Below are 14,225 nucleotides of genomic sequence, written 5' to 3' on the forward strand. Positions count from 1 at the left end.
TGCTTTCAAGCAAGCGAACTGTTTCTGTAAAAATAGCCGATTAATGTTGGCTAGTTTGAGTTTGCTTCAGGTTTAATGTGCTTTTCATAGCCATGGACCATTTTTCTGTTTGCAGATGTTTCAGTTAGTCCAGAGGACAATCCAGATAATAGGGAAAGTTTCGAAGAAAATTAAAGACTGAGAAACGTATAAATTGAAGCCATTTATTTATGTCCAAACGAATATCAGTTTGGCTAATTAAACCGACTTCCCTCTCTTTTCCCGCTATGAATTATGAGGATTTAGAGCTAACACTATATATTACTAGACATCGATCATTTTGCGACAGCTATTACGTATTTGCCTTGCTGTTGTAATGAACTATTAGAGTTAGCTATTTCGGGATTTCTGGCGTTAATTTGTGTCTATTCGGTTTGAAGCTAAAGCGACAATATTTCGGGAGATTGTGCATCAATTTATTGATGGAAATGGATTTGATCACAATCAAAACCAAAGTAAAACCCTGAGTTGCTTGGAAAACAGTCGGAAACTTGATCGCTTTGTGAGAAAGTGTTTGATGAATCTGAAGACAATTTTTTTATGTTTCTTTCCTATAGCGAAAAACTGTGTAAAGATGGAACCATATGGATTACAGATAAAATTTAACTGAAAATTAGCTTACTTTTAGACCGATCAGCTAAAATAATCCTCGATAGGTTGAAAAAAAATAAAGTTGGCCGTTTCTTTGGATTAGATAAGTTACAAATTTTAAAAAACGGTTGCAAAAATCAGATTTACATATCATTTTTGCTTTATTTTTAGACCCTTGAGCTGAAATTTAATTGGACAAGCCGAGAAAATTTGAATTTGATCTTTATTTTGGACTCGAAGTTACAAAGTTGGATTCGAAGTCAATAATGCAGTTGCAGATCTTTCGAAGCGTTCACTTGTAGATTCAATTTTTACAATCCTGGAAATAAGAACTAATAAGGAGTTTTAGCTTCATTTATTTATATGAAATTTTCCTCTATAAAGTGCGGTAATTTGAATTTTCTCATTTCTTTGGATTTAAGTTCCGAATTTTAAAAAACAGGGACGCAGATCTTTGGATGCGTTCACTTGTACAACCGATATTTACAGCCGTAAAAAGTCAAAATTGCACAACATTTTTAGCTTTTTTTGGTACTGTTAATGTTCAAATTTCAGTGAAGATTTGAAGATACTTTTTTATTGGAAGTTATAAAGTTTTAACAATTTAGTTGCAAACTTTGGACTAGTTCACTTGTATATTCAATTTTTACAGTCGTGGAAATTATAACTTATACGGTATTTTAGTCTCATTTTTAGGTTGCTTAGATGAAATTGTTCTCTATAAGGCGCGTACGTTTGAATTTCCTCATTTCATTCACTAAACACTTGACACATCACTTTGATCAAATTGTACGCAAATTGTGCTCATATCAAAATCTAGCAAACGCCTCCTGCTGGATCCATGTATATATGTACACTTTAATATCAAGGGACACTTTGGCAAACAAAAAATGTTAAAACGAAGAAGTGTTTTAATACGGCTTTTCATCATTAATTAAAAGTATGCCTACCTTATGCTTAAGTATGGAGAAACTGAGCTTAGATTTAAATCTACCAAAAAAAAACGATAAAATTTGTATTACCTAATCGATTCAAGCTCATCAAATGCCACTGAAATTTACATTTTTCGCGTTTAAATTGGAGGCCAAAAGGAACAAACTGTCTACTGAAAGTGTACAAATTTTATGCAATACGAAATGGTGCTAAAAGGGTTATATTCAGCGGTTAAGCCCGACGACCTTTGAGGCTTTGCAAGCACAAAACTGGTTCTTATCTCAGTTTTTCCCGAAAATTACGAAAATCTGGACAGCGCTTCGTATATGGTGATTGTTTAAAATTTGGAAATTATTCCACTGAAACAGAAAGTTTTTGGGTTACTTTCGCAAATTTTTTACGCTTACCATTCGAAAGAATCTCTTCTTAAGACGTTTATCTGCTTTAGAAATAGCGCCAAATTGCATATATTAAGCGGCCAAATTTAGACACGTATTTCAAAATTTTCAGGCAAATCACGAACATTTCAAATAAAATTCAACATCTTAAATAAAAAAAAAAAAATCCTCTAGTGCTACTGAAAGACTCCTAACTTATCTTTCAGTTGAAGACCAACGTTTCAAATCTCGTTTAAGACATAAAAGCGCTTTTATTGCCCTGAAAAAACCTGAAAATTCAGAAGTCACCAGCTTGATAATTTCAAATCTATTTGGGATCGCACCTTTATCGATTTGCTGTATTTTAATAGTGATAACAAAGTTTACTTAGAGCACATTGGGTGTTGCAATGATAACTTTATTCCGAACAAACTCAGCAGGCAGCTGGCGGAAGCTAGACAATCTTCGAAGATTATAATCTAACTTTCTGCCGTAAAGTGTTCTTGTAAACTTGAAAATCAGAAACAACGGAAGGATGAAAATTCAATTTCAGAACATCAACAAGAATTTGCGTATAAAATCAAATCACACAAAAAATCCCCATTTTAGTTGAGTAAATTGGAGTTTCAAGTGGCTATTGTTATTACCATTCGATGGTTTAATTTTCTTCAAAAGGCCACTAGCTCTTGTAGCTTCCAGTAAGTTGGCGCAAGCGTCCGCCAAACTATCCTACGGGATAATACTAATGTTCCCGGGAAAGCTGGCTCACAGTTCGAATTTCCCCTGTGCGATATACCACGGACGGTGAGTCTTACGCGCGGTTTTTCGCGAATACTTTGAAAATTTTTGAGAAAACTTGGACTGATCAGCGCACCATTTTTTCCTGCTGTTAAGAGCAAAAGTGCCCCAAAATGCATAAACTGTAGTTTCAAGCGGGTTTTTCAACAGTCCGCATAAGAAATGTGGTTATTTGCAATGGGCATTGCTAATTAGTTTTTTCAAGTGCAAGATGCTGGAAACCTTAAAAATCCAGCCAGAATGCAGGCACTAATTGAATAGGAGCATTTTTTTTGGTAAGTCAAAGGAAATTAAACAGGCCGGAAAATACCTGTTGCTTTTGTTACAAAATCGCGATTATTGTCGATTTTTCTACTCTGGAACCCAGCCAATCGTCTCGGAATGTAAACTAATTGATTGACTGTCTATCAGATATTGTAATTTTCAAAATTTTCAACACTCTCTGATGGAATACTTAACTTGAGTGAAGTTTACATTGGAAAATCAGACCAAGCGCCAACGTTCACGGTTAAAGTTTTGTTAGGCTTTGCAAAAGTATTATTTGTTAGTTGCAGTAATGAATTTGTAAGTAGTTGGATGGAAAATATTAGAGAAAGAGTTGGGGGTGTTTTCCTTGAAAAGTGTGTTTAAATTTAGAATGTTAATTAATATATTGATGTTGGTTTTTTCAGGATATTTTCGCCTTTCCCGTTTCGATCGACTTAACTGAATGGAAAATTATTCCTTGATTACTAAGTTCGATTGGGAAAAATGTCCCTTTAATTTTAAAATTTGAATGCTTCAATGGAAGCAGCCAATATGCACTTTTATGCCATGTATGTGTTTCTTCTTTGATCTCTGAAAGCTGGAAAATATTTTCCGCTGTAGCGATTTGCTTCAATGATGTGATTCAAAACTGGAAAGTTTTTAACGATAACTCAGCCAGAAGTTTATGCCAATATATTAAAAATTCGAAAGGTGCAAAGAACTTGTAAAGTTTCTTTGAATTTTTGAAAGCGATTTTTTTTTGCTTCTACAAAATCTCTATTTGGAACACTGTATCAGTTCGAAGAAAAACCTGCGATTATCTATATTTTGGTCCAATTTATTTTGAGAAAGCTGTAATTTTTGAAGCTTTCACAGTTATAGCGTAAAAGTAAATAGTTTTCGCTTACTTGACGCAGCACCAATCTGAAGATGCAAACCATTCAAGCTTGCGAAACGTCGGGAGGAACTTCTTTTCCACCTTTGCCTAAAAGCTCGAAAACCTCACTAGTTATTCTGTTGTTATTAACGACATATAAAATACAGAAAATCCAGTTAATAGCTGCATTCCCAATTAGTTTTCTTGATGTTTCCTGTTGCTCTGCAAACAATTCATCAAACTAGGGCATTTTAACTTAAATCCAAAACAGCTAAATAATGAAACTGTTGTAAAAAGTAGAACTAATAATCCACTAGAGGAACGTAATTCAAATTTTCACGTGAAAGTAAACAACGTCGTGCGAAACTGAGCAATAATTCAGAATGATTTAAAAGAGGTCAGTTGTTTGGGGCTTTTTCCTTGAAACTGATGTTTATTCTTAATGCATCAAACACGTTTTAGAAAAAAAACAGCATTAAAGCGCCGTTTTATTTACTTGAGCTTTGAGCTGTATATTGGGCAAATGAAAAGTCCATTAGTATAACTAAGTAGTAATTATTTCGAGGCTGATCAGTCTAATCTGAATTATGCTTCATTAGGTATCCATGCTAAACTAGACATCCTTGAGCCCCGACTTGAACGTCCCCAATTTCAAACTTGACTGCGCTAACAAGATATCTTGCTACGAAGTTGATCTGAGCCCTTTCGCTTTGATTCGATTACTTGCATGAGGATTCATTAAGATTGTAGTGTATTCCGCATACCTAATTTCAAGCAACGAGGTTGTAAGTTTTTTTCTCTTGTTTGTTGTACGACTTTTATAAAACCCACTGAAAACCGATGTTTGAATCTGAAAGATCAACTTGATGGCACGCTTTTAATCGAATGGTTCAGATGTCCAAAGCAATAAGGGAGTGCACGTTAAACTCGTGCGGAAAAAGTTTCATTTACTTTGTCGGAAATAGTGAGCTGATGGAAATATACGTAGCGATAAAGAACTTTCTTAATTCCACTAAGCGGGATCTAGAACTTTATTTCATTTCATCACTAATGGGCAAAGTTGAAAATACGAGCCTAGCACTGTCTAATTGTATCTAGGATTCCACGCAGCATTTTTTTCAATTAGGAAAGTTACCTTTGAACTTTACACTGAAAGCTGCAAAAGCAGAAATGTGCAAGCAGAAATGTGCAACCTTTTAACATTAAATGTGAATATTGCTTAGAATTGCCTGATGTATTAATCTCAGGCATCTCAGGATATGTTTAGAGCTTATAGCCCTCATTTCACGTCAAATACATTGGCGAAATAAAGCATATTTTTAGACTGAGCCCGGTTGATGAGCGCTAATAGGCTCGAAACTAGTCTTGGGGGCCTGTGATTAACACGACTCGAAATATATGCCCTTTATCAGCTGTGATATTTACGAAAGTTTCAATTTTTACTTAAATGAGCACTTTTTCTGCTTGGTTCCACTTTTCCTGCTTGAAATGCGAAGTTGCCCATAAAAATTGCCGGTTTTTATGTTTTCAGAACGCTTTCAATGAAAATTAGAAAAAAACACTAATTGGACAGTAGATGATAATAAATCGTCAAAAATTAAGCTCCGGTTGGATAAGATGATTAAAAAATTTACTTTTTCGTGCTTTTCCACGACGACTTAAAAGTCCAAAAACAGTTTCAGAACGAAAATCAGTTTCTAATGGATTTGATGTGCCTGGTGTCCAAGTCAACAACTCAAAATTTGCAAATTGTTCTCTTTTGTATTTCGATCAGTGTCGTGCCCGAAGGGCTTGGCACAACAAATCCGTTCGAAACGAATGAGTTTTGCGTGCTTTTCTACGACCTAAAAGTCCAAGAAACTCATCAGTTACTAATGGATTTGTTGTGCCGAGCTGGGCACGACACTGGTTTTGAAGTAAAAAAACTCAAAATGTGCCTACGGTTCAGTTTTATTTTTATTTCTTTTAGTTTTTATTTTTTCTGTGCCGGAGGGCTCGACACAACAAATCAATTAGAAACTAATGAGTTTTTCCTGATTTGCCACGACAAGCTAAAAGCCCGAACAACTCATCAGATTCTAATGAATTTGTTGTGCCGAACCCTTCAGACACGACACTCAGTGAAAAAAAATGCGTTTACAAACAATGAACAGCCGATAAAAGATGGTTGCAAAATTTTTAAATGGATAATTTGTAATCATTTTGTCGAATGTAACAGACAATTTTCAAACGTGGGTAAAAATTCCAAATGAATAAATGGCGGAAAGTGAATTTTACGAATTTACCCAACAATCATTTGAAGTGTTTTGAGAGCTTTTGTGACCATCGCCGATCTTAGCCGGTACTATTAATTATGAAAATATGAAAAATTAAAACGTGTGTGTCATACTCTAGTAAGTTATGAAATCAGGAAGTTTATTTTTAAGCCAGTCGAGCCGAGTTCATCTACTTTGCAAACCCAAGTTTTGGACAAATTTCACAAATCTACACAAGTTTCAGTTACATTGCAGCAGCTAACAAAATGTTCGTTTTTCCCCTATTCATGAATAGCACTTCATTTTTCATTTACATACAACAATCGAGTGAACGGTGGACAAATGCATATTTTATTTTATAAAATTTTCTGATTTTTGCTCCATTTCTCGCTTTATCCTAGCAGGAATATTTCAAATATTCCGCATGGCCATTTCATTTGTCCGTTGAATAAAGTCTGCGAGCAAATTGGAAACCACTTTTTTCATTTTGATTCATATTTATCCTCAATACGTGCTTGCAGTGGTTTTTGTGTTTTCAATACTCATATTAAATTGCGGAATTACGTGACCATGCAGGGAAACCTTCGTGGAAAGTTGCTTGAAGCTGAAATTTATCATCCGCTTTGTGCTAATATTGCCCCTTAATTTAATTGAGATGTTTCATCCGAATTGCCAAAGTGGAAGCGATTTATTCAGTTGCTTATTTACGTTCCGCTTTATCTATAAATTTATTCGGTCGCGATTAGCTTCTAACTTATTTCCTTTGCTTTAGCTCTATGCGGAAAGTTCTGCTTAGATTGTTGCTACAAGCAACTTGTCGCTGGCTCAAATTGATCAACTGAACTTTCCATCTCCATTATTCTGAAGTACTCATTTACATCGCATTAAAATTGTAAAATGTTCCTTATACTAAAACGAGCTTTTATTCTATTCATCAGAGAAGCTCATTAATTACCATTTTGATTAATTCAACTAGTTTCCTCGAGGTAAATAAACTAGCTTAAGTTCTTCAGAATGAGCGGATTTTCCGGATTGTATATTCAACTGCCCCAGAATAATTTATTTGGTCTCTCCGAGAAATTCGCTTTAAATTTATTTGCCATTTAGTAGAACCTAATAAAGAATGGTCTTAGAATAGCATGGCTTTATTCATTACTGGAGGGTTTTGAATGTTTTCAAAGTCTTTTTATTATTACTTTAAATCTATTCATAGACATTTAGCAAACTTTATTTATAACTAAACTAACTAAAGTTAACTTACCATGTAGAAAGCAATTTTCGAGAAGGTATTGCTTCAGTTGTTGCTTGATGCTAAGAAGGCTGTATTATCAGCATACATGGTGAACAAGAAGAAATCAGAACAGAACTTTTTTGTTTCCAAAGCTTCAGTTATTTTGTACACGCGCCTGTTAGAATATGGAATAATATGTTACTTTTGAAGTCTCTAAATTTCCATGAATTAACTTACATCGATTACGTGGCTTTAATGATGGAATGTGTTGTAAAGCTTATTAGCATTTTGAGGGATTTTGGCCTGATTCCGTATGCCTATCAAGGTTTTAATAAACATCGATAGGACCAGAAATTTCAATTTCAATGGAAACCTACTGGGATCGGGTCGAGCCAAAGTTGGAAATTTCCGAATTCCCACATGGAATTTTCGGTTTGAAATAATTTTAACTGCCACTTTAAGCTGGAAAAGGGACGACAAGATTATCATTTTCAATTGAATTTTCGGTTGTAGGTGAGAAGCTCCACAATAATTTTTCTAAACTGAAAGTAGGTTTACAGCTTACCCAAAGGCAACTAAAAAACATTACAAAATACATTTAGATTGTATTCTTTATATTCGCCTAATGAGTGTAATGAACATTTGGCCTAGTTGCACAGTTTCCTAATGAGCAATCGCATGCTGAAACCTTATTAACTCTTTATGATAGAAATTAAAAACTGTTTATTGGATTTTCGTGAAGGAAAACAAATACTTTAACGGCTCAGAGCCGCGTAACGTCCCAATGAAATGGCTGATAAATAAACAGTTGTTCAATCTTTCAGCGCGTGAATAATTGGATAGGAACTCTCCTGTTGAAAACCTTCAAATAATCGGATTTTCCAGATTTATGAATAAATTCACTTTTGTATAGGCAAAAGCTAAAAGATTTATTGTCAAATCAATTCCTGTTGTATGAAAGACATTTAGTAAAAGAAAGTTAATTTCTTTTTCAGAACAGTTCTTCAAAAGTTCCCAGGTCCGATGCCTGCTCGAAGGGGGCTTTTGGCGCCCCAAAACACCTTCCTAGACACGATTGCAACCAGATTTGATGGCACACGTAAGTGAACATCCATCAATAATTTTTCTTATATCCTGCAAAAGAAACTGGCAAATTTCATCGATTCCTTTTATTGGGCAAACTAAACTAGTGGGTGAAATGCAGACATTTCGAATTTAAAGTTCAACGACCGTATCTGGCAACCGTACGGCTTTTCCGGTTTTCCAGATTTATGATGTGCCATGCAGACAGACCGGAATTAAATTCGATTTATATCCCGCCTGCGAAACTATCCGTATTTCGGTGCGGGTTTTTGACAAGAATTTGTGCCACAGTGTACATTTGCAATATATCTATCGGATTTTATATTTAGGTGTAGGTATAGAATGATGTGAATGAATGTATTATTATAAGGTTTTTGACCTATACAAACAGGCACCAGTAACCGTTCCAAAGGGAATTAATTGATGGGAACATGCAATGGCTATTTATAACGAGTAGTAGTAGTAAAATCGTAAGGATTTGCCAGGATATTTTAGGATTCAATAACCTAGCGGGTTTATTTTTATATTCAGACAGCGTTTTGAGGCATCAATATTTCCAATGCAATTCTTCCTGTAGGGGAAAACTGAAAGGATTTATTCAAGTTGACTATAACCGATAGTATCTCCTTGATCATAGGCGCAAAAACTATATGCAGCATGAAAATTCTTGAGGTTTATTGTGGGAACATCAGCAAAAGTTTTTTGTTCAAAAACTGCCCTTTAAGAAACTATTTTACAGATCCACATCATTTTCTCAAGGTTAATGCAGCAAAAGTTTCATGCTCAGAATGAGACTTTTACAGTGATCAAGAACAGTCTCTCTAGTTGCGTACGAAGAATATCTAATCGCGTTGAAGTTACTTGAATAAACATGTTCGGTTTGTCCCAAAACACATACAATCTGTTCAAAGTTTGAAACCTGCAGACTACGCTAGCAAGAGTAGCAAGAGACTACGCTAGCAAGCATTAAGTAATTTCTTCTACACCAACAGCTTTGTGGCCACACTCGGTTTACAGATGAAAACATGTTTACCAGATACGAAATTACGAATAGCAGGAATTTTACATTAACGGGCTCTTGAAATCTCATTAGAAAACACATTTTCAAACAGCGCTGTTTGGAGATTCTTAATCATCTTTTTATGGAATGGTCGTGGTTCAAGAGGGTTTAACATCCGATCATATTCTAACGTTTTTACATGACCTCGCGTTCTTTACTGGCCTCCTGGATCACCCGATCTAAATTGTCTTGACTGATATTTTTGTAAATACATGAAAACGTTTGCGTGTCGAGAAACCACAAATCAAACATTATTGAACATAAAATATTGTGGTTGCAGCTTCAATTAATAGAAGAGCAAAACTGCGCTGTGACACAGCGGGGTGATATTTTGAACCAAAACTTTAAACTTGTGTTAGTAATAAATAATTACAGCATATTATCCAGTTTGCTCTGTACTTTCAGCATATATCAACAACATACCCATCATTTCATAAGTTCATAAGAATTGAGTTTCATCAGAATTTTTATAAAGCATTTGCAGCTTAATAGTGACCCAAAAATGTGTGCTTTAAGCTGTGGTCTATGCATACTGAGGAACTTGATATTTCAATGAAATTTTCAAGTTTTTCAGTTAAGTCTCCTTTATAAACCATAAAAGATTCCAGCTTTAACTAAAAGTTAAACATGTTTAGAACACAGAGTAAAAACGCCTATTTTTATGCCAGCATTTAACAGGTCACAAAATAATTTAAATGAAACTTTCAAACCTTTCAGATTTAAGTCTTCGATAGACTGTAAAAGATTTAGAAATGTTTGGAACATAGAGTGTACTTGAGTGAAAACGCGTATTTATGCCAGCATTTACAGGTTGCTGAAATTCAGAATTTATCGACATTTCTATGAAATTTTCAAGCTTTTAGTCAGTTAGTTTTGAGTCTATTCAATCGACTGTAAAAGGTTCCAGTGATTATCAGCTTTTGATAAGGATTTAGAAAGTTTTGCAACATAGAGAGCATTGAATGAAAAAGGCTATTTTTACTCTAATATTTAACAGGTTGCCAAAATTTTGAATTTGTTAAAATTTTAATGAAATTTTCGAATCTTCAAGCTTGATGTCTCTTCGATAGTCTGTGAAAGATTCCAGCTTCTACTAGCTTTAGATAAGGAATTTTTAAAGCATAGAAGGCACTTGACTGAAAAAACCTATTTTCACGCTAGCATTTAACAAGTTGTCCAACTGTCGATTTTATCGACAATGGAACGAATGAAATTTCCAGGCCTTTTACACGCAAGCCTCGTCTATGCAGTTCAACTGTATTTATGGCTGAAAAAAATTACGGAGCTATTTTGATGTTTGCTTTTCCTTTACTGTATTTTTGTTAAATCCCCATATTTTCTCAAAATACCTCGGCTGATACCACATTACGAACTCGCTACGAACAACGAATGCATTAGAAAACACGTTAGCCTCTCGGATCCAAATCAAACAAAATATTTGACCAGTTTACAGCGGTTTGAATACGGTTGCAATCTACAAGCCATTCATTCAAGTTTTTCACGTTATATTCAGAAGTTTACTCCCAAAACTGCATTAAGTAAAGCCAATAACGCCAATCTGCATAATGGTCTATAATAAACCCAAATGGCCTAACAAACCCCATTGTCCAGCGTTCCGAACTTGTGTTATAGCCAGTTTCGGACTTATGGCTTGCAATAAGTGGATTATGCCTTGGTTGAATTAACTCAAAATATTCCAAACTACGTAGAGCTTAATTCAATAAACATTTGCGGTTTATGTGATTTAAAGGCTCGAGGTATTTAATTAGATTGCCAGAAAAACTGGTGCTGCGATTGTATATCGCCCAGTATATCTTGAGATTTTGCCTTCAATCTGAGATCCGACTAACACGCGAAAAATCTCATTCTTTCCCCATTATGTTAATATTAAGGGCAGGAAAACCGTAAATTACCTGTGATACTTTTTAATAGGATGTGAAAACTGTTTATTTCGTTCACCTAAAAATTTATTACGAAGCGAAAACAATGAAAATAATTTTTTAGTCGCCCCAAAATTGAACACGTTTTTATTTTTCTGCTTACGGATTTAGGGATTTCGTTTATTTGCTTTTCAATTAATTAATATGTCGGTGCTTACAATGCTGAAAAATAGCTGATTTTTATCCGGTTAGTAGACAGTTTTCACCAGAAATGTTTTTTGTCGCAGTTAAATACTATTTTTTATTGTACATACTTTCCTGACTGTGTTTCAATTCCAAATCAAAATCAATTCCTGGGCTTCAGTCATTTATTGTCTATTTATCAATTTAAATACGTTTCGGTGTTTTCAACCATCATCAGTTTCTATGTGTAGCGTTGTTGCTACTTTAAGCCTTTGCATATATTTGTAGTCGGTATTGACTCCAATTGATTTTATCAATTTAATTGATAAATAGACTATTTTTTATTTAATTTTCTTGTATAACACTTTTTAATTTGATATGTCCTAGTTTGATTTTTATTTCCACGTTTGCAATGATTAAGGATATAAGCGAATATTTGTAATATTTATAATCTATTTTATATTGATGTTTTGTTTTATTAGGAAATGATGCTGCCGTTGATTGTAATCCATTTCCTTTTTATACAATCATATTTTTCTTCATAATTTGAACGTCAAACGAACGATACTATACAGAAACCACATCAATTTTAAAGTAACTTAATAATAAAAGAAAACATTAAGAATTTAGTGGAAGAGTAAAATATTAAACAACTCGCAATTTGCAAATTTGCAAGTAAAGAAGCTACATTTGGTTGTAGCACAAAGATGATGATTTTTTGTGTCCTTTGCATTTGAATAAATTTCGAAAAATTCAACTTTTATGCCACGAAAAATAAAAATGACATCAAGGAATGCATGTTTTTTTCTGGAAATTTATAGTACCGTTCATATTTTTTGCCTCTGAAATTCAGTTTGCATTTGAGTTGATTACATTTTAACTGAAGCAAAAGTGAGAATTTAAGTGCAGGTTATTCTTATTGTATGGTATTGAGACAAAATGTAATCCAGTATCGAAGTATGTAAAATTCTTGAGGGACTCAACCTTTACCAAAAATTATTTTTTCAAAATTCAAGTAAATAATAAAAAAGAACATCAATATTTTAGTTAAAAAAATATATCAATAAATTATTTATGGTTAATTTTACAGAAAACTTGTTCAATCTGTATATTTACATGCAAATAATGTACATCTGGAGATAACAGATTCATATTTTTAGGGCATTTTGCGTTTGAATATATTTCACAAAATTCCATCTCCTTATGTAGAAATAATAATAAAAAAATAAAAAAGACATACGGAGCTGGAATTTTGAGAAATTTATTGAAATGCTAAACAAACACACTAAAACATCATAATTTTTTTTACCAGATGTCGCTTCTTTGCCTGCAAATATACGTATTAAACACAGCAGTTTTCTGTTATTATTGAGTGTAATATTGAAAGAATAAATGTTTCTTAAATGGACGCAGGAGTAAACAGTTCAATTAAAATTTAATCGACTCAACTCCAGGTTCAATTTTAGAGACGAAATATCAACGGTTTAAGTTATTAAGCTGGAAATCCAACTAGGGAAGCAGCAAGTTTAAGTTTAGAAAGTCAATGTTCTCCGTTATAAAGTTGAAATGTTTTTGAGCATGCAGGTAATTCCCAGCTTACCAACAGGCAACATAATTGAGACTTAGTGATAACTAGGCGAAACTTTCAGTTAGGAAATTAAAGGTTTTTTCAGTTGGTCAATCAACGCCTTAACGAAACCGTTTATTTCTCAACTAGACTTCAGTGGCTACTATTGCAATAACATGCAAGTGAATAAGAGAACTAACTAGAAGTTTAATAACGTTCAGTTGAACCCTATTTGGGATGGAAATAACTTCATGCAATTGGCTATCGGGCTTATGTTAGAGTCATCCAGTCCCAATACTTGATCCAATTAGAACGGGATGCTAAAATAGATTCCCATTAATTACATGGCTGCATTGGCTTCGGAAATATGACCTACTCTAATTAACTAAACTTCCACTCGTTAACACAAATTTGAATAGATTCTGATTTGTTTTAGTGTTACCAAGCTGTAAAAGCCAATGTATTATTAAATGCGTTAAAAATTCAGCCAGATTTAGGCTAACTAGAGTCACTGAGGGTTTTTTCAGTTAGGCACTTGGATCCGAATGGAAAATTTCTTTAAAAACACTCCGTTGCTTGAGTGAAACACTTTTTTATTTGATGTTTTCACTTCAAATTTGTGCGAAACGAGACGTGAAGTGACGCGTATATAATTTAAAAAGTTATAAATAAAAAAGGATACACAAGCATTTAAAGGCCTTACATGCGTTGCAACTTTTGGAATTTTGGGACTTTTGCTTCGCTATTTAAAAAGATATTAAAGCAAATCCCAGAACTCTTCATTTAAGGCGTCATTTTACAACTTTGAGACTATGAAAAGGGCCTTTCAGTCTATTTATTTTTGATGTTCTACAGTAGAATCCACTAGCCGAAGTTTCCACATTGTAGTTGCTCAAAGTCGAAGACAAAGTTTCCGCTCCTCATGAACAAGTAGCATATGCAATATTTGTCCCGTCATAAAACTTTAATAAACGTGCGAATAACGGCCAATATTCGCTTTTATGGCACAATAAAGTTCAAGATGCTGTCAAGTGTTCGGCTAAGCTTAGAAATAAACATTTTACTATGGGCTTTGTGGAATTACTAGAGCAGATTTGATCAGGAG

The 14,225-nt window shown here is 34.0% G+C and overlaps 1 protein-coding gene across 2 annotated transcripts in view; it reads left to right on the forward strand.

Annotated features, from left to right (window-relative positions):
* Window positions 1–2,690: 2,690 nt before the first annotated feature.
* LOC109535196 (potassium voltage-gated channel subfamily H member 8) overlaps window positions 2,691–14,225 on the forward strand; it is a 56,040-nt gene continuing 44,505 nt past the window's right edge. The window contains exons 1-2 of one of the 2 annotated variants that reach the window (XM_048666961.1): window positions 2,691–3,013; window positions 8,343–8,446. In XM_048666961.1, the coding sequence (XP_048522918.1) occupies window positions 8,371–8,446 (76 nt within the window). In that variant the 5' untranslated portion in view covers window positions 2,691–3,013; window positions 8,343–8,370. The remainder of the gene's footprint in view (window positions 3,014–8,342; window positions 8,447–14,225) is intronic. The other variant, XM_019901068.2, reaches the window with a different exon arrangement.

Source organism: Dendroctonus ponderosae, unplaced genomic scaffold (genome assembly GCF_020466585.1).
Source record: "Dendroctonus ponderosae isolate FM_Combo_2020 unplaced genomic scaffold, Dpon_F_20191213v2 Dpon_F_20191213_5, whole genome shotgun sequence".
Taxonomy (NCBI): Eukaryota; Metazoa; Arthropoda; class Insecta; order Coleoptera; family Curculionidae; genus Dendroctonus; species Dendroctonus ponderosae.